This window comes from Papilio polytes, unplaced genomic scaffold (genome assembly GCF_000836215.1).
Source record: "Papilio polytes unplaced genomic scaffold, Ppol_1.0 DF824269.1, whole genome shotgun sequence".
In the NCBI taxonomy this organism is placed as follows: domain Eukaryota; kingdom Metazoa; phylum Arthropoda; class Insecta; order Lepidoptera; family Papilionidae; genus Papilio; species Papilio polytes.
In genome coordinates this window covers 4,839,923-4,866,609 of record NW_013524935.1, presented here as the reverse complement: position 1 = coordinate 4,866,609, position 26,687 = coordinate 4,839,923, and the positions used below count along the sequence as shown (strand labels likewise).

General features: G+C 35.0%; 3 protein-coding genes across 6 annotated transcripts; 2 read left to right on the top strand and 1 right to left on the bottom strand.

Moving 5' to 3' along the window:
- Positions 1 to 44: 44 nt before the first annotated feature.
- On the top strand, positions 45 to 7,448 carry LOC106108141 (mevalonate kinase). Of its 2 annotated transcripts, none has more exons than XM_013289241.1 (8): positions 45 to 149; positions 2,518 to 2,612; positions 4,033 to 4,357; positions 4,907 to 5,384; positions 5,911 to 6,137; positions 6,330 to 6,395; positions 6,634 to 6,761; positions 7,009 to 7,448. In XM_013289241.1, exons 3-8 carry the CDS (start codon positions 4,238 to 4,240, stop codon positions 7,139 to 7,141), a joined length of 1,152 nt encoding a protein of 383 aa, XP_013144695.1. In that variant the 5' UTR covers positions 45 to 149; positions 2,518 to 2,612; positions 4,033 to 4,237; the 3' UTR covers positions 7,142 to 7,448. The 2 variants fall into 2 exon arrangements, with proteins under 2 accessions (XP_013144695.1, XP_013144687.1); XM_013289233.1 differs by having other exon boundaries at positions 74 to 262.
- LOC106108129 (dolichyl pyrophosphate Man9GlcNAc2 alpha-1,3-glucosyltransferase) lies at positions 272 to 2,044 on the top strand. The gene has a single exon (XM_013289222.1). The coding sequence runs from the start codon at positions 393 to 395 to the stop codon at positions 1,986 to 1,988; it is 1,596 nt and encodes a 531-aa protein (XP_013144676.1). The 5' UTR covers positions 272 to 392; the 3' UTR covers positions 1,989 to 2,044.
- Positions 7,449 to 10,114: 2,666 nt separating the features above from the next.
- On the bottom strand, positions 10,115 to 26,425 carry LOC106109599 (two pore calcium channel protein 2-like). Of its 3 annotated transcripts, none has more exons than XM_013291166.1 (17): positions 26,295 to 26,425; positions 20,695 to 20,834; positions 20,364 to 20,528; positions 20,067 to 20,192; positions 19,533 to 19,713; positions 19,074 to 19,206; positions 18,896 to 18,995; positions 18,195 to 18,375; positions 17,280 to 17,492; positions 16,509 to 16,628; positions 15,392 to 15,560; positions 14,195 to 14,365; positions 13,409 to 13,604; positions 12,768 to 12,873; positions 11,733 to 11,839; positions 11,224 to 11,332; positions 10,115 to 10,776 (listed from the first exon to the last, which is right to left on the bottom strand). In XM_013291166.1, exons 1-17 carry the CDS (start codon positions 26,395 to 26,397, stop codon positions 10,673 to 10,675), a joined length of 2,424 nt encoding a protein of 807 aa, XP_013146620.1. In that variant the 5' UTR covers positions 26,398 to 26,425; the 3' UTR covers positions 10,115 to 10,672. The 3 variants fall into 3 exon arrangements, with proteins under 3 accessions (XP_013146620.1, XP_013146628.1, XP_013146637.1); XM_013291174.1 differs by having other exon boundaries at positions 20,695 to 20,816; XM_013291183.1 differs by lacking the exon at positions 26,295 to 26,425 and adding an exon at positions 24,992 to 25,634.
- Positions 26,426 to 26,687: the final 262 nt, after the last annotated feature.

Sequence of the window (26,687 nt, the reverse complement as noted above, 5' to 3'; positions counted from 1 at the left end):
TCAAGCAAGAACCATTCCAAGTAATTTTTATCTGTGAAGTTAGTTATTTATATGCTCTTTGTTAGTTAACCCCAAACATCCGCAGCTTCCGGTTGTCAAGAAGTGTCAACATCCCTGTACAAAGTGCATATTTTGTTTATTAACTGAAGGTAAATGAAAATTTTCTTTTTTTTAAACATTTATCTTCGAAACAAAAAATATGGTGTACACCGAGGCATACATTAAAGAGAAACTGGCGAAGGAGTTGGACGCCGTTCACGTTGTAAGTACAAACCAAAGAGCACCAACTGTCAAAACATAATGAAAGATCGTCGCGATAAAAAATATATTATCGTTTAAGCGCACATACGTGTTTTTTTAAAATTGTGCATTGCTTTATTATTAACGACGCGATGAAAAAGAACACAGATAGGTTTAGAATTTCAAAAGATTATTTATTACCGGGTATACTTTTCGCGTTGGTGATTCGATGGTGTGTCGCCGCGTACCCGTATTCCGGCTACAAATCTCCGCCGATGTACGGAGATTTCGAAGCTCAAAGACACTGGCAGGAGATAACACTGCACACGCCACTAACCAAGTGGTATATTAACACGACTCAAAACGATTTGGAATATTGGGGGTTAGACTACCCTCCACTTACGGCATATCATATGTTACTTCTTGCTTACGTTGGAGAATGGCTGGACCCGGAATCCGTACGACTCTTCGCCTCAAGAGGCTACGAAAACGAGAATCATAAAGAATTTATGAGATGGACTGTTTTTTTAAGTGATTTATACATTTATGTGCCAGCTGCATTTTGTCTTTGTATAGAAGCACAGAGAATCAAGGCTAAGGGGGACAAAAATGTATTCAAAAGGGTAGATGTAGCTATTACAATTCTCTTGCTGTATCCAGGTTTAATATTAATAGATCATGGTCATTTTCAATACAACTGTATATCCTTGGGTTTGTTCCTTGCCGCAACATTTTGCATATTAGCTATAGAAAATGATATTCTAGCAACTATATGTTTTATGATGGCGATAAATTACAAACAGATGGAATTGTATCATTCTTTGCCATTTTTCTTTTATCTTTTAAGGAAATGTTTCATATCTGTTGGTTCCAGGAGAAGAATCTTTACTTTTATAAGTCAGTTTAATAAGTTAGCAGTGGTTGTGGTTTGTAGTTTTGGTATAATATACTATCCTTTCTTGAGTTCGTGGGATACCGTGTCTCATGTCTTGTATAGAATGTTTCCGCTGAAACGAGGTGTGTTTGAAGACAAAGTATCGAATGTGTGGTGTTTTATTAATGTATTTATTAAGTTAAAATCAATTTATACGAATGAAATGATGGCAAAAATATGTCTGCTCACAACAGCTCTAGCTGTGATGCCGTCTTGTTTAGATTTGTTCATTAGAATTAATAAAAAGAAGTTTGTTTTATCCCTTATAAATGTATCATTAGCTTTTTTCTTGTTTTCATTCCAAGTTCATGAAAAAACTATTTTACTCGTTGCTATTCCTGTAGCCTTACATCTTGCGGATGATCCTTTTATGTGCTTCTGGTTTTTACTTGTGTCTAACTTCAGTATGCTTCCTTTATTCCTTAAAGATGGACTTCTATTACCTTTTGTAACAACTACATTGATTTATGTGTTTGTTTATAGTGTAGCGTTGAAAATGGCAGATAATACAGCAGGTATATTAACATTTATAAATGCGAATAGAGTTTATAGAACTGTAAAAAGAGATGGGAATAAAGATTCAATGTTTTTAAAAATTGTCAGTCACTATTTCTTCTTTTCTCTACTTGGTATGGTATTTTTAACTATATGCCTAATTTATGTAAAGCCTCCGACGAAGTTTCCAGATCTCTATCCATTGTTGATTTCTGTGTATTCATGTTCTCACTTTTTATTATTCTTTCTGTATTTTAATTATCAACAATTAATTTTGCCGAAATGTTTGCCATTACCGCAGAAGGTAAAGGCGAAATAATTGTATGGAATACATTAGTCTGCTTTTAATTGATTTAATAAAATTATTGAATAACATTTTTGACTTTTTCTTCCCTTAAAACACAATCTCACTTTATACTCACACACTTCATGTCACTTTAAAAATTACTTGACATACAACTACAGGAAAAAGTACTAATCAGGGCCTCATAACGTGGTCGACTGCCAAGGGCACTGGACAGAAATGGACCCGAAAGGTCTACAAATCACAGTCTTGCCCTGTTTAAACCTCTCCTACAAGTGTTGAAAAAGGGGCGACGTAAAAATTTTGGTCCAGGGCACTAATAACGCCTGATATAGCTACGGCAGTTCCTGTTAAATTAAAAACTGAAAAACAATACTGAAACTACAATTTCTGTCTAGAAGAAAAGAGAAGATGACTTCATAATTTTGCACGATAATATTTTTTTGTCGGGCAATTTGCTCATGACTCTGGAGTTTACTTTCTACAAATAATCATAGTGGTATGGAAGTATTACATTAATTACTAAATGTTTTTTTTTTAACAGGAAGTAACAGACGAGAGCGACGGCTGCGGCGCCAAATTTTCAGCTGTAATCGTCACTGACAAGTTCCAAGGGAAGCCCCTTCTTGCGCGTCATAGGTAAGTTTTTATATTTTTATTAAGGGCCACCACTAGCTGATAGAGGCTTAGATAGCTTAAAAATGACGTCACTGTCAGATAAGGTATCAAAATCTGATATTTTCATCACATAATTTAGACGTTGAATTGTTATCAAACAATTTACAATTTGGTGGGACAAGCCCTAAGTCTTGTTCTACGAGATTTCGACTATGCCACACTGCCGGCGTCGCGCTACCGCAACGATGCGGTGCAGCAAGCTGCACACAAGTGTGGATACTCAAATTGTCTAGTTCAATGTGCGTATTTTTGCAGTGTCTCGAAGCAGCTGTAGTTTCGCTATTTCGGCGAATTCAGGTGGCCGCTCTTGCTAAATTTTCATGTACTAGCTGTTGCTCCAGATTTCGCCCGCGTGAAATAAAAAATATAGCGTATGTTACTCACTGATAACGTAGCTTTTTAATGATGTAAGGATTTTTAAAACCAGTTTTTGAGTTATTTTAATACATACAAAAATACAAATCTTTCCTCTTTATAATATTAGTATAGAAGTATAAATAAAATATTCAATTGATACATTTCGAGTCAGCGCTCAAGTTTTTAGCTACTAAGAAATATCTCGTACAAAAAAAATATTTATTGAGGTCGCATTGTAATGACTGTGTGGCATAACTATGTATATATTTATGCGTACTTTATGTGGTATTATGTAGATTTTGTATACATATGATAATTTTTCTTTTAAATGAAAAATTTATTTATCAGTGATCTATCTAGACATTTTATTTATTTCATCAGAAATATTAAATTTATTATAACTTACAGATAAAGCAATAAAATCTTACTTCTGATGAAACAAATTCAAAAGTTTATATAGATGGATGGATGGATGTTTGTTTACTACGTATTTTTAGAACGTCTCAACGGATCGCTGAAATAACTTCTGGGAGAATACGTAGGCTACTAAAGATGTTATTTTTTTAATTTCGCACAGATGGAGTCGCGGGAAACAGCTAGTATTTAAGAATCTGTTTTTAATAGCAGTGGATACCTTATGTTAAACATCGACCGGACATCAATTCATTACAATCGGATATTATTACTTTTATTGTCTTAAATAAATATTTGGATACGGTTAAATAAGCCTCTTTGTAATAATAAACACAATGCAAAATAAATTGTTTCAGTATCTTTTGTAGATTTTGCGCTATTAATTTGTGACTTAATTATCTTTATAGCCTAATAGAATGGCTTTCAAAAAAGTGCTAAATGGCTTCTAGAAATCTAGAATTCAATAAACTATTTTTTTTAAATTTCAGCCAAATGTTAGATTTTTTATTCAAATAATAAATATGCTGATAAACTGGTTGCATGGAATTTATACTATTACTGGCTGCATTAAAATTACGACAAAAAAAAATAACCGCTATTCGTTCCACAGGCTGGTTAACTCAGTGCTGCAAGAGGAGTTGAAGTCGATACACGCGTTCACGCAGAAGACGCTAACCGTGGAACAGTGGAAACAACAGTCGTAAAAACTATTTATTTATTACAATAGCATGATATAAACTCTGTGGTTTTAATTTAACCTTCTTTAAACCTGATCACGTGACTTGCGAGTGTAAAAAAATCTTGTGATAGAAAAAATGGAGGGAATTGAAGTATCGTCCCCCGGGAAAATAATTCTACATGGTGAACACTCGGTGATGTATGGCAAGACTGCTTTAGCGGTCAGTTTGGGATTAAGATCTACTGTTGTACTCAAGGTAACTTTTTTATTTTATTTTTAAAATCACTCCGCAGTGTAAGACATTTTTCACGTTTGACCTCGTCTTTTATGCAGATTACAATAGATTATATAATACTAGAGATGTTTGTATACTTGTGAGCAATTAAAGAAAATAAAATAACGAACGGTATCTGACATACAATTATGAATTGTTAATTGAATTGATGGTAGAAACGTAACAAAAATAAGAAGCTTTGATATGGGTCAATGATTCTAATTTGTCAAGGGGAACTCAGTGGTCCACAGGAGTTCCATTTTGATAAAGCAAGGGTCCGCGATCGCCGAAAAAGAGTTGAAGGCTGTTGTGTGCTGTTGTGGCTGTTAGATGCTCGCGTGTGTTCGTAAATAAATAACGAGTATTTAAAAAAAAATCAAATTAGAGGAAATTAATAGAATCAGCTGAAGAAGTGTTATTCCCTTTCTATTATTACTCTCCTTGAAAACTGAAACTGCATTCAATCACTAAAGCCTAATTTTTAAAATGTATGCCTTGAATTAAAAAAAATACTTTAATAACCATTTCCAGGAACTACCGGCAACAGAGAATCCTAAAATGCATGTAAAATTCCCAAATGTACAACTAAACGAGATATTGCCGTTAAAACCAATCGCCGAGCATTTGTTCCCGGGCCAACCTGTTAGGGTGGACCACGATGTTTATATGAATAAAATCAATAACTTATTAAACGAGATACGTCCCGGTTTCGAGGAACTTCATAATACACAGAAGAATTCATTGAGAGCACTTTTGTACTCTTTGGCGGGTATTTATGGTACAGCGAATTTGGATGTGATGGATTTTTCGTTAGAAATGAATACGGAGTTGACTGTTGGCGCTGGCACGGGAAGCTCCGCGTCATTTGCGACTTGTCTTTGCGGTGTGTTTGTGAAACTGGTGCAAATGAAGACCATTGGCAAGGTTCTTGAATTTAATGAAGATGAGAAGAAGTTGGTGTCCGGTTGGGCGTATAAGTGCGAGAGGATCACGCATGGCACGCCCTCTGGTGAGTGTTTTCGAAGTTTTATACTTTAATAATTTTTAACATAAATAAACCAGCGCTTGACCACGACTCCACCTATCCTAAATGAAGACGCGGCCGAAGGATAGAGCGCGCTAGCTCAATAAGTGCCTATCACCCTGCTCTTTTTGTCGTATAATCGTAGAATTTGGGATGTAACAAATACTTTTTACAGGAAAACTGTATCAAATAATTAGATTATTATATGTTAATATCAAATCCAACAAAATTAATGATTTTTAATCAAATTTAAACTACTTATATAACTATACAGGGACTGTTTGTACTATACGAATTCAAAACGACAGACATTTTATCTTAAAAAATTCGCAAAATGTTCAAAATTCAATAGAAAACTAGAATAACCATAATGGCCGTCGTATATGAAATTCGACATATTTCTATTTTATTTCGATCGCAACAAACAATAACTTAAGCACACCGCGTTCTTTTCTTAACGCATGTCTCAACCCCATCGGCTTACACTAGCAATATACTCCCACACCCCCAGGCGTGGACAACACGACGTGTACTTTTGGTGCGCTGGTATCGTTCAGAAAGGGCGAAGTTCCCACGCTGTGTGCGAGCCCCGAGCTGCGCGTGTTGCTCGTGGACTCCGGCGTGGCGCGCGAGACCAGCCGCCTGATCGAGGCTGTGGCAGCGCTCCGGGTAACCAACACTAACGCTGTCGACCACATTATGGATGCTATGGATAATGTAGCTATTAGTGCAGCTCAGGTAAGAAGACTTCGATGTTTATTGAATACAGAAATGTACAATGAGTTTCAGAGCAAAAATCTGCAAAGTGACTTTAGTTCTCGTAAATATGACTCGCACGCTTATAGCCGCATTTTATCACAAAGGATAGGGAAAGGATATAAATCTAAGAAAACCAACTTTGAAGGTTTTTTATTAATACCTCTCTTTCAGCTGCTGAACAACTTATCACAAACGGAATCTCAAGAAGAGGTCGTCTCCATCTATAAACATTTAAATGTACGTATTTCATAAAATATTTACCAAAAATTTCATAATCTGTAATAATCTTAATTTACTACTGATATATCTAAAACTGCTTAAAACACCATGGGTAAACAACATTGATCCGCGGTGCAATAACTGGACTGGCATGATGTAAACGCTACCTGGCATTGGCCATACAATCTACATTGCTTCTGCTACTGGCCAAGTCTAATCAAGCAATAAAAAAAGAAAATTAACTAATTCCGAGCAGGAGCTATGGGAGATGAACCACTGCCTGCTGGCGTCGCTGGGCGTGTCTCATCCCGCGCTGGAGGAGATCCGCGGAGCCGCCCGCAGCCGGCACCTGCCCTGCAAGCTCACAGGCGCGGGCGGCGGAGGGTAACAACACATTTTTAAAATAATTACTACATTTACTTATTACTAGATTTCGCCAGTTACTCCGTCTGTTTGGAATTAAGAAAAAAATGAGTAGCCTATGTTCTTCCAGACCATCCTCTTCACCTATGACAAATTTCATCGAGATCCGTTCAACTCTAACAACCATCCAAATAAACTTTTGCATATATAATATCAGTAAAAAGTAAGATTGGTTATGTTTCAATAATAGCGTCTTTATATTTTCCAGAAACGCGATCGTTTTGATACCTCCATATACAGAAGAAACCGCAGTAACATCCTTGAAAACTCAACTTCAAGAAAACGGTTTCAAAGTTACAGACACTGTGGTCGGTGGTCCTGGTGTTTGTGTTAAAATATGAAACTACGATTTACTTTTTTTACACTTTTTACGTTTCTAGTGGCAGAATTAAGTAATGCCTTTGTCTATTTAAAAATGTAACTGTCAAAAATGACATTTCAGATGGAGTATGAAATGTTTTTTTTTTATGCTTTTTTGGTATTGATTGTGGCTCGAATAATTTATTTTCTTAAACATTCCCTTTTTTGTGATAAGGTTATTCGTAAAGTTTTTAGGTTGGTTTTAGTAATTTTCTTAGACTTTACAAGTTGTATTTAAGCATAATAATATACATGAACGCATAATATCGTAATAAAAGCTTTTATGTATTTACTGTTTTTATTTCACCCAACTATGTTTTTAATGTCTGAAGATGTTATCAATGGAATTAGGATGAACAATAAAACTCAGTTTATTCCTTTTAATTTATTATCTTCACAATACTTAGATAACTACAATTCGATAAATGAGTAAATTATTTTTAATTTAATAAAGCCCTAAAATCATTTAATACTGTTACAAATAACTTAACGAAAATAAATAAAATCTCAAAATATAATCACAATAAAATTAATAAATAAAAAACAAAAATTACTTTTGTCATAAAAATAAAAAAAAACAATCTGTACAGAACTGCAAATTGGACTAAAGGCACTTCTTACTTACCAATATAAGAGAGATATAGTAAAAAAACATTTGCATGAAAACTGCTTAAAATATTTAGTATCAACCAAAGAATGATGAAGGAATGTAAATGTAGCAAAATTATTAAAAAATAAAAATATTTTAATTATAGTTCAACAAACGGAATATTTATTGGTAGTGGGCCAAATAAATACAAATAAACATCACTAATTACTTCTAGAACTTACGTTGATATTTTGTATAATTTTTACCAAACGAAACCCAGAAAGTATAAAGCAAGAATTTCATTCCTATATTCATTACAATGGCGACATACATTTTAAGACCTTAACTATACAGATATTTAAGTAGTCAATTATTATAAAACTCAAATAAATTAAGAAAAAATGTCAACATACTGTCTTATCCCGAGTTTCTGCCGAAACATTTGTACAATAATATTGTCTCTTATTTAAATTGAAACAAAAAAAGTTAAACGATAATTGTTTAGGTATCTTGGCAGTGGAAAGTCAGTTACTGCAAACAACTTGAGTGTATTCAAAATTATTATAACTTAACATTAATATAAAAACCCTCGCCATATTGCGGAAAAATATGGCACTAATTTATTTGCGCATATGAGATGCATTAATAAAGATTGTAGCGCCCCCATGCAAAGATTTTTATATTGTTGCTTAGGCTATATAACCTTGAAACATAGACAAATTATATTTAGAGAATTTGGTACAGAATAGTTACTTTATACTTATTGTTTAAATAATATCTACGACATTTAATTTGCAGTTATAAATTTGAAAAGACCATATTTTACGGTTAAAAAAAATTCAAAATAATTTATGGTAATATTAAAAAATATGAAAGTACAAAGTCAATATCATAGTTAATACAATTAGAAATAAACAAATTTGTTAACTAAAGTTTTAAAATTTTAAAGTCAAATTTGGTGTTATCTGCCTAACATTGTTTTTCCTATTTTTTTTGGCATGTTTTCTAATAAGCAAAAGCACCATTTATCTATCCCTAAATGTACAATACACATATCTTATTACAACATTTAACTTTGGATCCAGTATTTTTATTTCATTTAGCAAAAAAACAAGTGAATTCTATTTGGAATATTATGAGAAAAACAATATATATTCCTAATAATCAAGCATCTATTGTACAGTATGTTTTTTTTCCCTAGAAACTCTTAAAAAATTTACTCAGCCAAAGTATACATAATACATTGTTCCTACATCTCTATAGTCCAGAGAGTAGGCTGTAATTAGGATGTTTTGTGCCTACTTGATTTTCGCCATTGGCATTGACGCCAGTGGTTTTAGCATCTATAATTAATTCAAATTGGATAATTTTCATACGAGAACAATGGTGCCAACATATAAATATTACAGTCTGACCAGCAATATAAAAATCCTTACAATTTTGCGGAAATACATGGAACTTATTCCAAACATTAAAAAGTTTTTTTTTTAATATGGTGTATGAATCGCCGACAGCATAGGATCTTTGTATTCTTGGTTAAACTATATACTTTCTCTTGTCAAAACATTTCCCTTCAAGTCTTATTTACAATTCCAATATATGTCGATATTATTCTAAAAAGGTGTTGCCTTATCTTTAAAATTGAATAAATATCTACTCTTTGCCAATTACATACAATATATGTTACATCTAAATTAAACCATTATCCTATAAGAAATATTGGTGTTAATATCATTGGTTGCCAGTGTCAAAAATATTAAAAAAAAAGCAAAACCACAAGAGAAAATAGTATATGAATTAAAAAATCAAGTTATAAATTACATTTTCTAAATAACATTAGCAAATGAAAACAAAACTATAATATCAATTTAAAAGTTGACTTAAATCTCATCGGCTTTAAATAAAAGAAATTCGATCAAGCCTCGCTATTATACATTTCTATCACAGATGTTATAGTTAATTTAGCTAAGCCTAAAGCATTATAATTATAGTTACCTCTTTAATATTTACCTACATTTAGTGAGTTCTAAGTATAGTTCAATTAACTTATTTGACCCGGTACGCGTAAGTGAAATTAAATACAAGCCTTACAAAAAAACGCGGTACAATTTAAAACTGAGTATGACCAAAATTTGTACTAATATTTACTTATATGTTATATTCAGAAGCCAAAACTTTATTACAGTGTGCTGTAGCATTGAGGAATGAATGTGGATGGCTACAAAGGTAGAGGAAGACCAAAGAAAGTATGGATGGATTGTGTGAAAGAGGATATGCTTAAGCAAGGTGTGGTTTCAGATATGACGGCTGATAGAGATGTATGGAAGAGCAGCATATACTATGCCGACCCTCTGTAAGGGATAAGGGCAAGTTGATGATGATGTTATATTCAGTTTATTCCTAAGTTTTACTTTATACTGCGTTTATTTGTAAGGCTGTAGGTGATTAGGGCCTTCTGTAGTCAATACCAGATTATTGCAGACTCAATTCCTTATAACTAAAATGGATTTATGGGTAATATCCATTAGTAAGAATTGTTTACTAATATAGTCATGTGATTTACAATTATTTCGATGAGAATAATTTTCATCTTAATCTATACAATTTATTGATTTAATTAGTTTTGCTAATAAATCGGTTCAATAAAAAAATTAAGTAATCATAATAAGGAATAGTCAAAGATCAACTAAAAAATACTTTTATAGCCATATTCTACGAAAAAACATGAATCGGGTAACCTAGAAGGGCTGAGACCAAAGACAATTTGGCTCAAACGAAAACATAACCTCAAAATTGTAAACATACCTGTCACATTGTCACAGATACACTAAAATCACTTCACTTGCACTAATCACTATCACATAGTATTGTAAGCTTCCCAGAGCGGGAGCAGTCTGTGGCGTAAGGCGAGCAGCAGCAAGTCCTACAACTGGTAGCCGGGGCGCAGCTGCCGGTCGCCGTCAGCCTGCGCCAGCGGCGGCGACAGCGGGTCCTCGCTCGACGTCACTGTCGTAGATGGAGGCAAATCTGGAAATAATGTCATATAAATAAAATTTACACTCCAATACAATGTAACTAATATTATAAATGCCAAAGTTTAGATAGTTATAATAATAATAATAATATTATTTATTGAATAATCATTGTTTATAGGATCAATATGGCTTTGGCCCCTTAACTAGGAAATCCCGTGCTGAAGGAGCCAATGCCTTCCCTTTCAGGTATATTTAACAACAGAAAGAAGCCATATAAATTACAGGAAAAATTAGACTTACTGTTAATTAGTAACTATAAATTAAAATTAAAGATGGATGAATGGATGGATGTTTGTTGGAGCCTAAACGGATGTCGATGAATTTTGGCATAGATGTAGAGGATAGTCTGGAACACATAGGCTACTCACTTTTGTATTTGTTAATTGCACGCGGACGGAGACACAGGGAAAAGCTAATTAGTAATAAATAAAATATTTACCTTCGCTTTCGTCTTCCTCCGACAGCCATTTCTGTATATCCGCTTGGTACATGCGCCGCTGCAGCACCTCCTTCGTACGAGGCCGGGAACCGATGAACGTTACATCCACCTACACATTTTAAATTATTAAAAAAACAATAAAAATTAACCATATCGCATTATAAGCATTATTTTTAAAAGTGTTACTTGTTGTTGCTCTCTCTTATATTTGCACGGAATTAAAAATCATTTAAAAACTATAGCCTGTCCTTGCTTTTCCAATTCCATTTGCATAGATTTAAAAAAAAAAAACAAAAGTAAGCAGCCTATATATGCTTCCAGACTATGTTCTACATCTATGACTCATTCAAAAAGTTAGGCGGCAAACTCAAACATACATTTTAACTTTTGCTTTTATAATATTAGTAAGAAAATACTCAGATAATGGTAAAAGTATCTTGAAATTGGTTTTTAAAATTCATTACATATAAAAATACGAATTTTCCCTATTATTAGTATAAATAACTTACTCCTGGAGGTAAGAAAGGCCTCAACTCGTCCGCCAGGTCCCCGCTGACGCCGAGCCGCTGCGCCTCCTCCCAGTTTGTATGCACTTCTTCATGAAGTAACTTCTCCTCTGAAATCATTAGTTGTGTTTAAAACATAATAAAAATATATTAATTGTATTTTTCAACATCGTACAGCACATTCGGAATTTCTATCTTTATCCATACTTAATATAATAAAGCATAAACACACCAAGGCAGGATCCAGTTTTGGCGCCGGGGAGGGGGGTCACATAGTCGTGGTCAAGTAATTTTGTCAAGCTCTTGACCAACCACCTCAGGGGGGGGGGGTTCTTGACCGGCCCTGGATCCTCCGTTGAAACACACATTACTTAGTTACATAGGATGAATTTTCCTTTATTATTAAAAAGTCCTACACTTACGAAACGCTTTAGGCTACATGTTTGCTGTATTAAAATTAGGGGGTAAATAAATTGAAAAAAACATTCATGTGGGGAACGGGACCGTCAAGGATGCAAGTTTATGGTAACGGTAATTGTTATCCAATGTCAAAGGCCTTCGTTGTCATTATGCAATTAAACAATAAAATAACGATTTTATAATTTCATGCGGATAAAACGAGAATAGCTCGTTTAATAGAAATCTTCATTAAGAGACAGGTTTAGTTTATATTTAAAGACTAGCTGTTCCCCTGCGACTTCATCCGCATGAAATTATAAAAAATTTATTTTGCTGTTTACATTTGTCAAATTATCAATTACAAATGTCAAAATGACATGACATGATGACAAGCTTGCTTTCTTTATGTTGGCAGCAACTTATGGTCTCTCTCCCATGTTAGGGTTTTTATCCAAAATATTTACCCCCTAAGTTTATTGGCGTGAAATATATAGCCTAAAGCAAAACGTAAGTGTAGGGCTTTTTATTAAAAAGATAATTATTCAAAATATGGTGTAATTGCTGACATCTTAGGCAACAAAGAAGTGTGTGTTTACGCTTTATTATAATAGTACAGATTCTGGGTGCGGTTATACATACCATCTCTTTTAGTAGTACTACGTTTGTACTGTATCCTAAATCTAAAGGCCTCTAACACGCTCGCCACCACGATGGTCAGCACCACCATCGTAAACAGATAGAATACCTGCAAAGAAAACATATTACTTTACTAGCAAATCTCATGAATAATAGAAAACAACAATAAAGATAGACTATCATCTCACTAACTTATCTGTCACATGCAGCCTCAAAAACAAGATTTATAAATTAAATGTCGATTTGAGATAAAATTTAGTAAACCCGTTATTTCTCGCGACTTCGTCTGCTTGAAAATAAAAAATACAGCCTATTTTACACACAGATAAATTACCTTTCTAACGGTGAAAGATTTTTTAAAATCACCCCAGTGGTTTTACGTGAATGAAATACATACGAAAATACAAATATTTTCTCTTTATAGTATTAGTATAGATAGTTGCTTGCGACATCGTCTACATAAAATATAAAAATGTAAAAGAAAACAAAAAAAGCCTGTGTTACTCAGCGATAAAGTAGCTTTTTAAGAGTGTAAGAATTTTTGAAATCGGCCCAATACATTTTTAAGTTATTTCAATACATACAAAAACATAAAAATACAAATCTTTCGTATTTATAATATTAGTATAAAAGTATAGACATACCATAAAGTAGAGCCTGCTGAACTGTCCGGCGACGGTGGCGTACGCGTTCATCAGTATGAACCAGTTGTTGACGACCGTCAGCTCGAACAGCGACACGCCGCTCGTCAGGATGTTCTCGAAGTTGTTCAGGTAGTAGTAGCCCAGCGCCGTCGAACTGTTCTCGGAGTACTTGTAGAAGTCCTCCACCGTTGTGTTACTGGAAATAACAATAAGCTGGAAATAAGCACTCAGTGTTGCCTTATTTGCTTGCGGAGACTTGTTTTCAAGAAAATATCGTCTCATTTTTAGTATAACTTAAAATATTATACCAAAAAAGGAGATGCAAAATACATTAAAAGTAATGGATAAAAAGACACAAAAACACATACATATATAAAAAACTCATTAATGTAGCACAAGAATTACGCAACAAGGAAAAAGAAAGTTGAGAAAATAAGGAGTAAAAGGTTAGAGTGGTATGGGCATGTTATGAGAAGGGATTAATCGCATGTAACAAGAAGGACGTTAGTTATGAATGTGGAGGTACACCGGTAGAGGTAGACCTAGAAAGAGATGGATGTATTGCGTGAAAGGTGATAAGATGAAGAAGGGAGTGATGACTGAGATGACGGATGATAGTGTGCTTTGGAGGACGAAAACCCGGTGCACCGACACTACGGGAGTAGGATAAGGCAGGGGAGATGATGAAGGATTACGCAACAAAAAAAAGAAAAAAAAGTTATAAACAGTGCACCAAAGAGTACAGACCAAGAGTCTGAAGATGTTGATTTAAAAGAAAAAACATACACGCAGCAGTTCTTGAGATCGTATCCCGCGAAGAGTTCCATGCCGATGATCGCAAAGAAGTAGTACATGACGAGCATGACGCAGCCCGCCGAGGACATCAGCGGCGACAGCAGCACCAGCGTGCCGAACACGTCGCGGTAACGCTTCTTCAGCTTGTACAGCCGCATCAGACTGACGGTGACGGACACACATATTACCATACATTCTTTATTACTACTACAGTCTTTACTACAGAATTTCGATATTATTATTGTCATCGCATCTCTACACTATATTCAACACAAGAATTGTCCCCTAAATCTTACTAATATTATAAATGCGAAAGTTTAGATGGATGGATCGATGTTTGTTAGCGTTTGTACCCTAAACGGCTGAACGGATCTCCATGAAATTTGGCACAGGTTTTGAGCATAGTCTAGAAGAACACATAGGCTACTTTTTATCCTGGGAATAGTTAAGGTTCCCGTGGGATTCATTAATTTAGTTTTTTAATGTTCACTCGATCATTCTGCAACGGTTCAACATATCTTATTGAAATTTGGCACAGATATAAAACAAAGTCTGGAGTACACATAGAATGAGGTTCATCCCCGAGGTGTCCGGTTCCCAAGGGATACGTCGCTTTTTGTAATTTATATAGTTCGTATGTTTTCTAATACCACGCGGACGAATTCGCGGGCAACAGCTCGTATCACCATACATTCTTTACTACTACTATAGTCTTACATAATCCAGGATTTCACTATTATTATTGTCATCGCATCTCTACACTATATTCAACACTAAAATTTTCCCCAAATTAGTTAATAAGTTAATAATTATTTTAGTTAAATTCGATAAATCTTACTAATATTATAAATGCGAAAGTTTAGATGGATGGATGGATATTTTTTAGAGTTTGTAGCCTAAACGGCTAAAGGGATGTCGATGAAATTTGGCATATACATATTAGTCTGGAAGAACAGATAGTCAACTTCCTTTTTTTTTAATTCCGCGAGAACGGAGTCGCGGGCGAAAACTAGTTTTATATAAACCGAATATCGATAGTTCATAGTTGTTCGCTGTGCGTGTTTCTTTCGTCACAACGAATTGTCTATTAAGATCTGCATTTACCTGCATACAAATCTAATTCCATACTTAATATATCATTTATCAAACGAATTTTATTTAGACAGAGTATAGTAAAAGGACACTCACCGTAGCGGCCTGAATATAACGACAATGAATAGTTTGGGCGCGATGCTGAGCAGCACGGCGCCCATGAGGGCGAGCAGCGTCACGCTGAGGTCGAACACGTTCCAGCCGCTCTCCAGGTACGCGGCCAGCCCGCTCGCCAGCATGCGCAGGCACGCCTCCACCAGGAACACTGACCACACACATTACCATACTAATATTATAAACTAGCTTTCGCCCGCGACTCCGGCCGCGTGGATTAAAAAAAAAAAGTGAATAGCCTATGTGTTCTTCCAAACTATCCTCTAAATCTATACCAAATTTCATCGAAATCCGTTCAGCCGTTTAGGCTACAAACTCTAACAAACATCCATCCATTTAAACTTTCGCATTCATAGTACTCGTATTAGTATGATGTGAAAGTTTAGATAGCTGGATGTTTGTTAGAGTTTGTAGCCGAAACTGCTAAACGGATCTCAATTTTGGCATACATGTAGAGGACAGTCTAGAAGAACACATAGGCTCCTTTTTTTGCAATACCACGCGGACGGAGCAGCGGGCGAAAGCTAGTATAGCATAAATTTTTACATCACCCCTACTAATTGCTATTTCATCTATGCTAGCTTTCGCTAGCGACTCCGTATGCGTGTAATTAAAAAAAAGAAAAGTATGTAGCCTGTACTTTCTTCCAGACTATCCGCTACATCTTTGCCAAACTTCATCGAGATCTGTTCAGCAGTTTATACTATAAACTCTAACAAACATATATCCATCCATCCATTCAAATCATCATCTATCAAATAAAAAAATTCAAAGTCGCGATTAATATGTTTTTTAATGGGCAGTCATATGAATCCGCCAATATGGCGAAGTGACTGCCCATAGACATCCGCAACTGCCGTTGCGTTGCCTACCCTTAATAGACGATGCAGGAGACGTACATAAAAAGTATATTTTGCGTACATGTCTTCACCTATCTACTTTCTCATCAAATCCTTTCCCATTGGACCCATCAATCACGGATCGATCGACCCAATGGTAAATTCGTAATATTAAAAGAAATACCCCCATACCCTATTCGATAAACGTTGTATAAACGATATTATATTTTATCGCTAAATTTTAATTGAATAAATATTACATGTGAGGAAAAGCCAGGTATCCCAGGAGGCGCAGAGCAGCCGCGCGCTGTCCTGCAGGTCGCCCGCCGCCTCGCACACGCGCAGCACCAGCGACACGCCGTTGCCAACTATCAATGCATCTGCGACAACATAAAAATTAAACTATATTTAAAAATCGTTATTTAGTAGCGTGCTTTTTTTCAGACTATATTCTGTACCTGCACCTTCATCTACATTTAACGTAGCGTACTGAAGTTACGCGATAAACAGCCATGCATCTACACATTCATATTTCTGCCATTGTGACAAGAACTCGAATTTACTCAAGACTGTGGTAAGAACTCGAACTCATTCGGGACTGTGGTAAGAACTCGATCACAATTGGTACTGTGGTAAAAACTCGAACATATTTGGGACTGTGGTAAGAACTCGAACACACTTGGGGCTGTGGTAAGAACTCGAACACACTTGGAACTGTGGTAAGAACTCGATCACACTTAGAACTTTGGTAAGAACTCGAACTCACTTGGGGCTGTGGTAAGAACTCGAACACACTTGGGGCTGTGGTAAGAACTCGAACACACTTGAAACTGTGGTAAGAACTCGAACACATTTAGAACTTTGGTAAGAACTCGATCTCACTTGGGATTGTGATAAAAACTCAAACACACTTGGGACTGTGATAAGAGTTCGAAAATGTACAAATCCTAACAGACGTTTGAGTTTTCATTAATGAAATAAGAAGTCGAACTTACACTTAGCCATAAAGGAAAAAATAAAAAAGTGCTCACATATAAGATATTCAAAGTATGGCCAGCGCAGCGCGGCGGCGGCGGCGCGGCCGAGCGGCTCGAGCGCGGAGGCGGCGTACCAGGGCGCGCGGCCCGACTGCGGCGCCCAGCGCAGCGCGAACACCTCGTACACGTTGGCGAACTCCGCGCGCGACAGCCCGCCGCCGCCCGACTGGCTCAGCTGCTTGAACATCAGGTACACGTCCAGCCCGCCTGCAAATGTACACACATAACAATGCCTGGAAAAACATTTGACAGTTTTGTAGAATACAAAATTTGATAGGTTACCAACACACTAAATTTTAACTTTCACACTTTTCAACTTAAGTCCCTAAGAAAAGGATGGGAAGGGAACGTGGATTTGTCGATAGAGGAAACGCATAGGGAAGGGAAACATCCTCTTATATGCGTCTCATCGTCCGTCGCTTCAGGGTAGGCAACGCATTCGTTGTGGCCAATGTCTATGGGCAGCGGTCGCTTCGCCAGTTTGGCGGATACAGGTGGCCGTTTGCTCGTTTGCCACCTTATGATATAAAACAAATGCCAACACACTAAAATCAAAATCTCACGTGTTTTTCTAAACTAGTACAGTAGATTTTTTTATTAATTGTTTTTCACATCATGTCATTAAGGTTTAATATTGTCGTGTTTGTCATTTTAACTTGGCCAAAATGCCAAATGTGGCTCCTAATATCGTATATGTCCTTTCCGAAGGCAAACACAAGCACATTTAGTTTTAGACCGCTGTCCATTGACATCCGTAATTTCAGATGCATTTTAATCTACTTATGAATGAGGCATCGATAGAAGTTATTTCCTCTTCCTGTATAACTCTGTCAAATCTAGACTTCCTACCACTTTCCTAAAAGGGAAAGGAACAAAAATGAAGCTTCAAACAGGCACATGTATACTGACTATAGTGTGGTGCGTAGTGTCGGATAAGTCCGGCGAAGTGCCTGAGGCGCACGGCGCGCGGCGCGCGGCGCGACACCAGCAGGCGGAAGGCGCGGCGAGCGGCCACGCGCCGGTGCAACAACAACGCGCGGCATTTCTCTCTTTCTATACGAGTGAACGTCTCGTATACTACGGCTAACATCTGAAATATGCAAATGTTCACTATACTTTGTCATATATTTAAATGTCTCTGTAAGGTACATATGATTTTTTAAATTCTCTATTTCAAAAATATTACAAAATTATACAATAACATATATGTTAGGTTATAAAACACATTCCCGCCAAACCAATTACGTGGTTTGTAGGCGTCGCAACCATTGAAACATTTATACCGCTTAGAATGCAAAATTACAATGAAATAAAGAAAAAATATTTTTAGGTTATATTAAAGTGAAGGTAAGGAGTAAAAGGTTAGCATGGTATGGACATGTTATGAGAAGGGAAGAATCGTACGTTACAAGGAGGATGTTAGTTATGAGTGTGGTACACTGGAAGAGGTAGACATAGAAAGAGATGGATGTATTGCGTAAAAGGTGACATGATCAAAAAGGCAGTGATGACAGATGACGTATGATAGAGTTATGTGGAGGGCAAAAACATGTTGCGCCCCTACGGGAGTAGGATAAGCAGAAAGGTGATGATTAAAGTCGATAACTTACCAAATTCATAAGCACGTATAATACAGTGATGATGTACAGGATAAAGAAGACAGCGTACCATTTGGACTTGGCATACGAAGGCATCATTACATCAGGGAAACTAAAAATTAAAATTAAATGTAAAAATATTTAAAAAGCCATTAAAATTCTAACTTAATTAATTTTTTCGGTGACTTACTTGGCAGTTGTTAATAGAACGAACATGCTGACGAAGGAGTCGCTAATAGTTTTGAAGTGGCCGTTGTCAATGTGTTCGGAAAACAAATAGAATCCGAGTAACGAATATGTCGCCACGAAGAACATTAAAAGACCTGGAATTGAAAAAATGATTAAACACTTTGATAAAATTACGGTAGTGTTGGTATTGTAAAACTGCTTATTGTCAAACTTCGTGTTGTAAAATTAAATTTATTAATTGCCTGTACTACCATGTATCCTCAAACTTCTTGGTATAAAATATCTTTTTCTGCTGTTAAACTGCTAGCAGTAAAATTGCTACTGATTTCTTTAAAACCCGATTGTAAAATCGATACTACTACTTGTAAAACTTATTTTGTAACATTGGTACTGCCACTTGTAAAACTTCTGTTGTAATATTGCTACTTCTACTTGTAAAACTATTTGTTGTAAAACTCACCTAACATATCCAATATAGGCGGTAACGACTGTAAAATCTGCCGAATGAACCGTCGCACGCCGCCGCAGTGCCGCGTGTCCACCAGAAATATTGGACGCAATGCTCGCGTCACGCGGAAGTGAGACGACTGTCTGCATACAACTACCACCGCTTCTAGCACCATTATTAATAACGTTATACCCTGAAATACGAACAAAGATGAGTGAGAAAGAGACAAATATATGTATGGTAGATGCGTCTGTAAGCTGGTACGGATATTATAAATGAGTGAAGAAGATAGGTACATCGTCCTGTTCTTATCACACTTTATTTGGGACGCATTAGACTTCCGTCCTCCGGATCGATCTATTTTCAGTTATTTAAATTGTCACACAACTCTCTTAATTCTAATAACGAATAGACACAAGAATAGAGTAGCAAGATGAAAATATCGCGAAAGTAAAACAGTAAGAGCTTATAAAAGAACATTCCAGAAGCACATAAAATTATAACGCTTCTTCGCCGTAAAGTCAAATATGTAACAGATTTTCTTACCTTAATCATAGTCCTTTTATGTTTGAGTATGGTGCTCCAGCCTATCCATTTTAGCTTAAGGTGCAGTTCCACTCCAATTATGGTCAGAGCTAGTAGCTCTATAGTGCCGTGCGCCCACACTGGTAACTAAAACATAAGCAATTATTAAGTGATAATGTTCTAATCTAAATATCCCAATAGCAAAAATCCTTTAAACTTGATGTAATTGTCTATGGACAGCGGTCACTTCACTTAGTTCAAAAGGCGCTTGCTTCTTTGCCTTCTTGTATAAAAAAGTTTGTTTACAGTTACAGTTACCTCAAAAGCAGGTACTGCTGGGTCCTCAGTGAAAGCTAGCAGGATGAGCACGAGGGATGCGAGCAGGTCTAAGCCGTGGTACCAGGGGTTGTGTACCCTTAGATACGCCGGTAGCTCCTCAGGACTGGATGGATGAGAGTCGAACTTCTCATTGTTTAAGCCTTCCTGGAATATTATGATTCATACGTAGAGTCCTTTGTTTTTATTAATTGATTTTATTCTTGCGTTCCAAAATAACTTGGCTGAATAGACTCTTCAAAGGCCATAAAATCTTTAAAAAAAATAGACTATCAAGTGGCGCCATGTTTGCTTGTTCATGTCTCAAACTAACCTCTAAATATATAGCTGCCTCATGATAGTTCATCTCCCAGTGCTCGTCTTCGGACATCTGCAGGCCGGTGTGCAGAGAAGACCGGCTGCCCATGTCCAGCGAGCCCGCTTCGCCGGCGCCATCTGTGCCCGCCCGTGTGTCTTATAACAAACATCGAATTTATTGCATATGTTCGTTTCTTTCCAACCAAAGATGGTAGAACACGACAGCGATGTTTATAGTTGGCAACAAAGTTAATATTGAACCAATATTACTCTTATTTATAACATCCAATTTCAAATTAGTCTTTGGTTTAATTTTGTTAAGTTAAAAAGGACCTTTCTCAATATTCGCTAGTTCTATAAAATCACCTATTTAAAAACAACAAGATAATAAATGATCACAATCACCAATCAAATCTGTAAACGTCGAATAAACTCTTTGCGGTACCGCGTTCTTCACTGAATCCAAGAGTTTATCGAAACGTCGCATCATAACTCAAATTTAAATGTAAAAATATTGTATATTTTATACTTAATCTAATAGAAAACACGTCTACACACACGGGAGCATACGCATAAGAGATATTCCCGCGAATACTGCATTAGATAAGGCGTACGGTCAGCAAAAATTTAAAAATAAACTCATTCGCAACGTAACTACTTAAACATACAATTTTAAAGCTGAGCTCATCCTTTTTATATTTAGAGGTTATCTTTTAAAGGAGAAACGAGTCTAAGGTCTACAAATCAATCGTTCATCCAAACCTTATTTTAAAATCTTTTGATTCAAATTATTTGTCCGGTTAAAAATAATCTTCCTAGTAAAGTCCATTTCAATCAGACTACTTTTAATGCAATAATGGGTAATCAGTTTAATTTTTCAGTCCAATTTATATTGAACGAATGCATTATAAAATTGAATTTGCAAACCGTATCGTTTGTTTAATTACAAGTGGGTACAGATTTTATCAGCTCAGTAAACATTTGAACTGTTTGTCACTTTGCATTTTTGTACCTTCGTAATTGGAGTCAAGGTTTTTGGTAGCGACGAAATTTAGACGAAATTCTCGATATCATCATAGCTTTAAAAACTCTGGGATTTTTTAACTTATTTTATGGCATTTTCATGACATTTCACGTGTAAAAACATAAGTTTTTTATCAGTATCGATTATCTTCACGCCGTGTCTTTGCTTTATTTATTTAAAAAAAAAACCACCAGAGACGTCATTATTTTAATATCAGTATAATTATATGCTATTAAATTTAATAATCGTTTTATTTACGAGATAGCATTATCGCTATGCCCCTATAATTTTAATTAACCGTTTATTGCACAAACTTTAAACCATGAAACGCTGATTTAGTGAATAAGCATTCTTGGATTAGGATTCGAATTCTTCTTAATTCTGTAGTAATTTCTTCTTTTACGCTTTTTGAAGATAAACAGAATCTATGAATATATCCATGTTTCACAGCTAAATAAGTCATAGGGTAGCAGTAGAAGTAAAACGAACGATAAACTTTATGTTTTAGCGCCTACTAAATTTGATACTGCAAAAATTCCTTACAACATTATTGATCGTATTTTTGCCGTCGGAGGAAATACGAATTCTGATAGGGCTTCTGGCTTCATTTGTTGCAATCGCCGGTCGCATGTCGCCGTGGCTTTATTAGACGAGACATCATTTTAATTGGCTTCGCTCTTGTATAAGCTATTTCCTTTATTGAGGACAATTATTCGGAATGATTTTTTTTACTAAAATAAACAGGTAACGGTATTTATCACAAAGTAGGTTAAAATTTACAGTTAGTTGAAGTAAATATGCGACCAATTACTAAATTCAATGGGAAAACAATAAAAAACTAAAGCAAAGTGTTAAAATTGATGATGGTTTAATTAACTTCACGTATTTGCGATGCCAGATGTCGATGTAGCAATTTAATAAATGCCGAGTTTTCATTTGAAAACTGGTAACGTCAAAGTGGAATACAAAATGCAATTTGGCGGGATTAATTTTATCGTGTTCCAATTTTTCCCTCCACTTTCCATGTCAGTGGTGACAACATTAATAAAGAAAAGGTCACGATCAATATTAAAATGGCAAGGCTGAAAGAGGACAAAAGATATTTCTTAAAGCTGACTAAATTTTTAACCGACTGCTTGAATTTTAGTTAATACTGATTAGTAATAAGGTATTTCTAACACTGTAGGAGTCAACTAAAGTAAAACTCAAAGGAATTGTTTGTTGTTTAATAAATTCAAAAGTTTCCTTTTTTTTTAAGAATCGTGCATTACGTCTGTTTTAAAAAGAATGTTATAGTCTGCCTGGTTTCAAGAACGCTAACGTGACCATAACAATTAAATACATGTTTTTTAAAAACTCATGTGAAGCCGTAACCGATTCGTGTGAGTTGCTTGTGACGATATAAAACAATAATTTAGCACGGCTGTAAACAATAAGTTGTTCACGCTTCATAATCACAATTCAGTCGGGTTTGAAGTTGATATTTTTACCAAAGCTAAACATGAATCATGAATATTTTAATGCATGACGAGGAATTGCGGAAATATGAAACATTTCCTTGCAACAAATTCTTGAAGTAAATTTCGAGAATGTATATAGTATTATTAATTGTGCCGTCATAAGTTCGAGTAATTGCTTTTTGATAGCATCTAACAAACGTTTAACTATGTCAAATAATTTAATTTGTAAAATCTTATTGTTGACTAGCTATAGCCCGCAACTTCGTCCATGCAATATTAAGATAAATAAGTAGCCTATAATATGCCCGTCTATGTCAGCTACCCTTCAGTGAAAGTCCAGACGAAATCGGGTCAGCCGTTTTGGAGATTGACGGAACAAACGCGACTTGCTGACAGACAGACAGACAAATGTTTGGTAATAACGTATCGATTAACATAATAATTATCGCGTCGGAAGTTTCTATATTAAAATTAGACCTAAATAAATGACATAGAATTTAAGAAATATTGCGGTTATCTTTCATACTTTGCAAAATCGCGTTATTTATCTTATTAGAATTGGAAAGAATTGGTAGTTATTTAACGAGTATTGTTTATTAATTTCAAGATTACAGCCCGCATTTACGTAACTAATCAGCAACCTTGTCAGTTGCTTTCAAATGATTTTCCTTTAAATACAATACCCATTCGTGTAGCAAGGTACATACAAGATATTTGCACAATGAGACACCAAGAACAGATTTGTTGAATTGCAAATTTCTCAATAACAAAACATACAAAGAATTATTACGGGTATTATCTCGAAAGAACCCTGAACCTCTTATTCCATCGTCGTATTTGCATACTAAAAAAAAATAACCATAGACTATATAGTTTTATTATAGATTATACTGGATTCTACACCTGTTTTATTTCGTATTGCTGGGTTATGGTAGATTATATAGGAAGTTGTACGATGTTAAAAAGAGGTCTGTCTTAATATTTAAAAATATTACGACAATATGGCTGGTGAAATCTTAGTTATAAGTTTTTTTTGTCATAAAATTGATAGGAATAATTTAGTTTAGCGAATATGATGCGTAAGTATACCATGAATACTGTTGTTTCGACGCGAGATCGTTAACCTTACCTTGTTCTTATTACAAACACATCACAGATAAAAAAGGACATATGACTGCCCTTTGTTTGTTTAAATGTTGCTACACTATTCAACAATTGCGTATTGCAAAAATTATTCTTTCCTCAAAGCACTCCAACTATAAAGCTCATAGAATAACATTTACAATTTAAACTAAATAAATAATAATCTTACTAATATTATTAATGCGATAGTTTAGATAGATGGATGGATGTTTGTTAGAATTTGTAGCCTAAACGGCTTAAGAGATCTTGATAAAATTTTACATAGATGTAGAGGATAGTCTGCAAGAACACATAGGCTACTTGCTTTTGTTTTTTCGTTACGCGCGGACTTAGTCGCAGGCGAAAGCTAGTCCTTAAATAAAATTCAATGTGATTAAAATTAAATATAACCCAATATTCCACACTCAGTCTTCTTTTAGTGTAGATTTAGTTAAAAATATCTACAAGGGTCTCACCATTTAATAATCTGCAATTTTTTGTCTATTACTTATATGCATCTTGTCAGTGGCTAAATACACTTAAGTGTGAAAGCCGAGAAGAAAAGAATAAAAAAACTGTATGCATGTTTTATACCAAACTATAACCTAAATTGCTATCACTACATACAAAAAGTCCAGTTTACACAATGAGTAACTAAGATAAAAAAAAATACAAGCTTTAAAATAAATACATAATTGACTACTTACATGATTTCACTTGATACCATTGATCCTTAAAATAATCCAAAACTTTATGTGATTGTGTAACAAAATTGTACATTTTTGCACAGACATTAAAATGTCTAGATTCTTAAACACTACAGAACTCGGAAACCATCAGAGTACTGTCACTGATAAGATGTATCAACAACTACATTGATGTATCTATAGATAAATATACAGGATTTCAAATAAAAGCGTGAATAAAATTCTTTCTAAGGATTATACTACAATTTAGATTTGTCAGAATGTCTCAATGGTAGTAAGTAATTTTGACATAGCTGTAGAACACAGGCTATTCAAGTTTTTAACCTATTGCAAACTCATGCAAAATATGTTTTCATCCCTCTCTTTTGTTCTATAAAAACTGAGACAGCAATATTTTGATATACGAAGTTTCCACAATACTGACATTAAATGGGGTATTTACAATTATATTTTTTTAACTATGGTTTTAATTCATTCATATTTTACTTATTTTCTTGTATATTCTTAGTCTTGAGAAAGGTTGATCACCCCTGGCAGCTTATCTCATATCAGTACTCTCTAATCAAATTGATAATGGACCAGACAGAATAGTACAACCAAACCTACATTATGTATGTTATGTCAGGCTAAATGGACACATATAATAAAGTAAAAATAATAAACAAATATTATTAATTTTGAAAGGAGAATATAGAGTACTAAATATAAAATAAAATAAATAACTTAGTGTTGATAATACTACTTCCAATAATTTCTTCATAAAGTGTTGTTAGGTGTATTATTTGTTAAAAAAAAAAACTTATATGTAGTATGAATGAGAGCAATAAATTAATTACAATGTGAGATGTCCTGACCTACATCAATCTGTATAACGCCGGCTAGAAGCAGTATAAAGTAGAAAAAAGTACTTAAAAATCTATATCTATCCAGATTATAAAATAATAATTAAGTGCGAGTACTAATTTTAGCAGCATGCAAAGCCGTCGATTATGATCATGCAGATCGCTGATTGACAGTTCTAACGGTTCGCAAAGAATTAGGTCGAGTTCTCCAATATATTGTTTAGTATATTACATAGGTTGATGTTAAAGGCGTTTATGAGTCATCCACTGCGTCACTAAACCTTATAAGGTTTTAGATTACGACAGATATTGATTTTATCCGGCATACGGATGCTCCTACGGAAATTAAAGGTGAAAATTAAACAAAATGTTAAATGCATTACAGAATGTATTGTTAAAAACAAAAGCGTACATATATCTTGCGGCTACTGTGCATAGAAAAAAATTAGCTTCTCGTTTACTTGTGACGTTTGAGCCGTAATTGTTGATGCTGGTGTTTGCGAAATCATCACTAAACCTTTTATATCCGTCGGACGGCGAAGACGGGCTCCTCAAAGAAGCCATTTTTCGAACTGACTGATTGACGTCAATGTCGTAAACTGACATTTACAAAAGTTTGACTTTCAAAAGCAGTGTGACATTCACAATCACGGTTTTTGTTTACTTATACTGGTAACATCGAGTACCACATATGAAACAACGATTTTTTATTTATTTTGATTGGAAATGTGAATAACGGCCCTTAATATTAGATTTTTAAGAATAGTTTATGCCTTGGGTATAGCATTAAATCATTAAATATAAAGAAAATTTACGACATGTCTTATTTGAAATTATATTAATAACTCGTCATC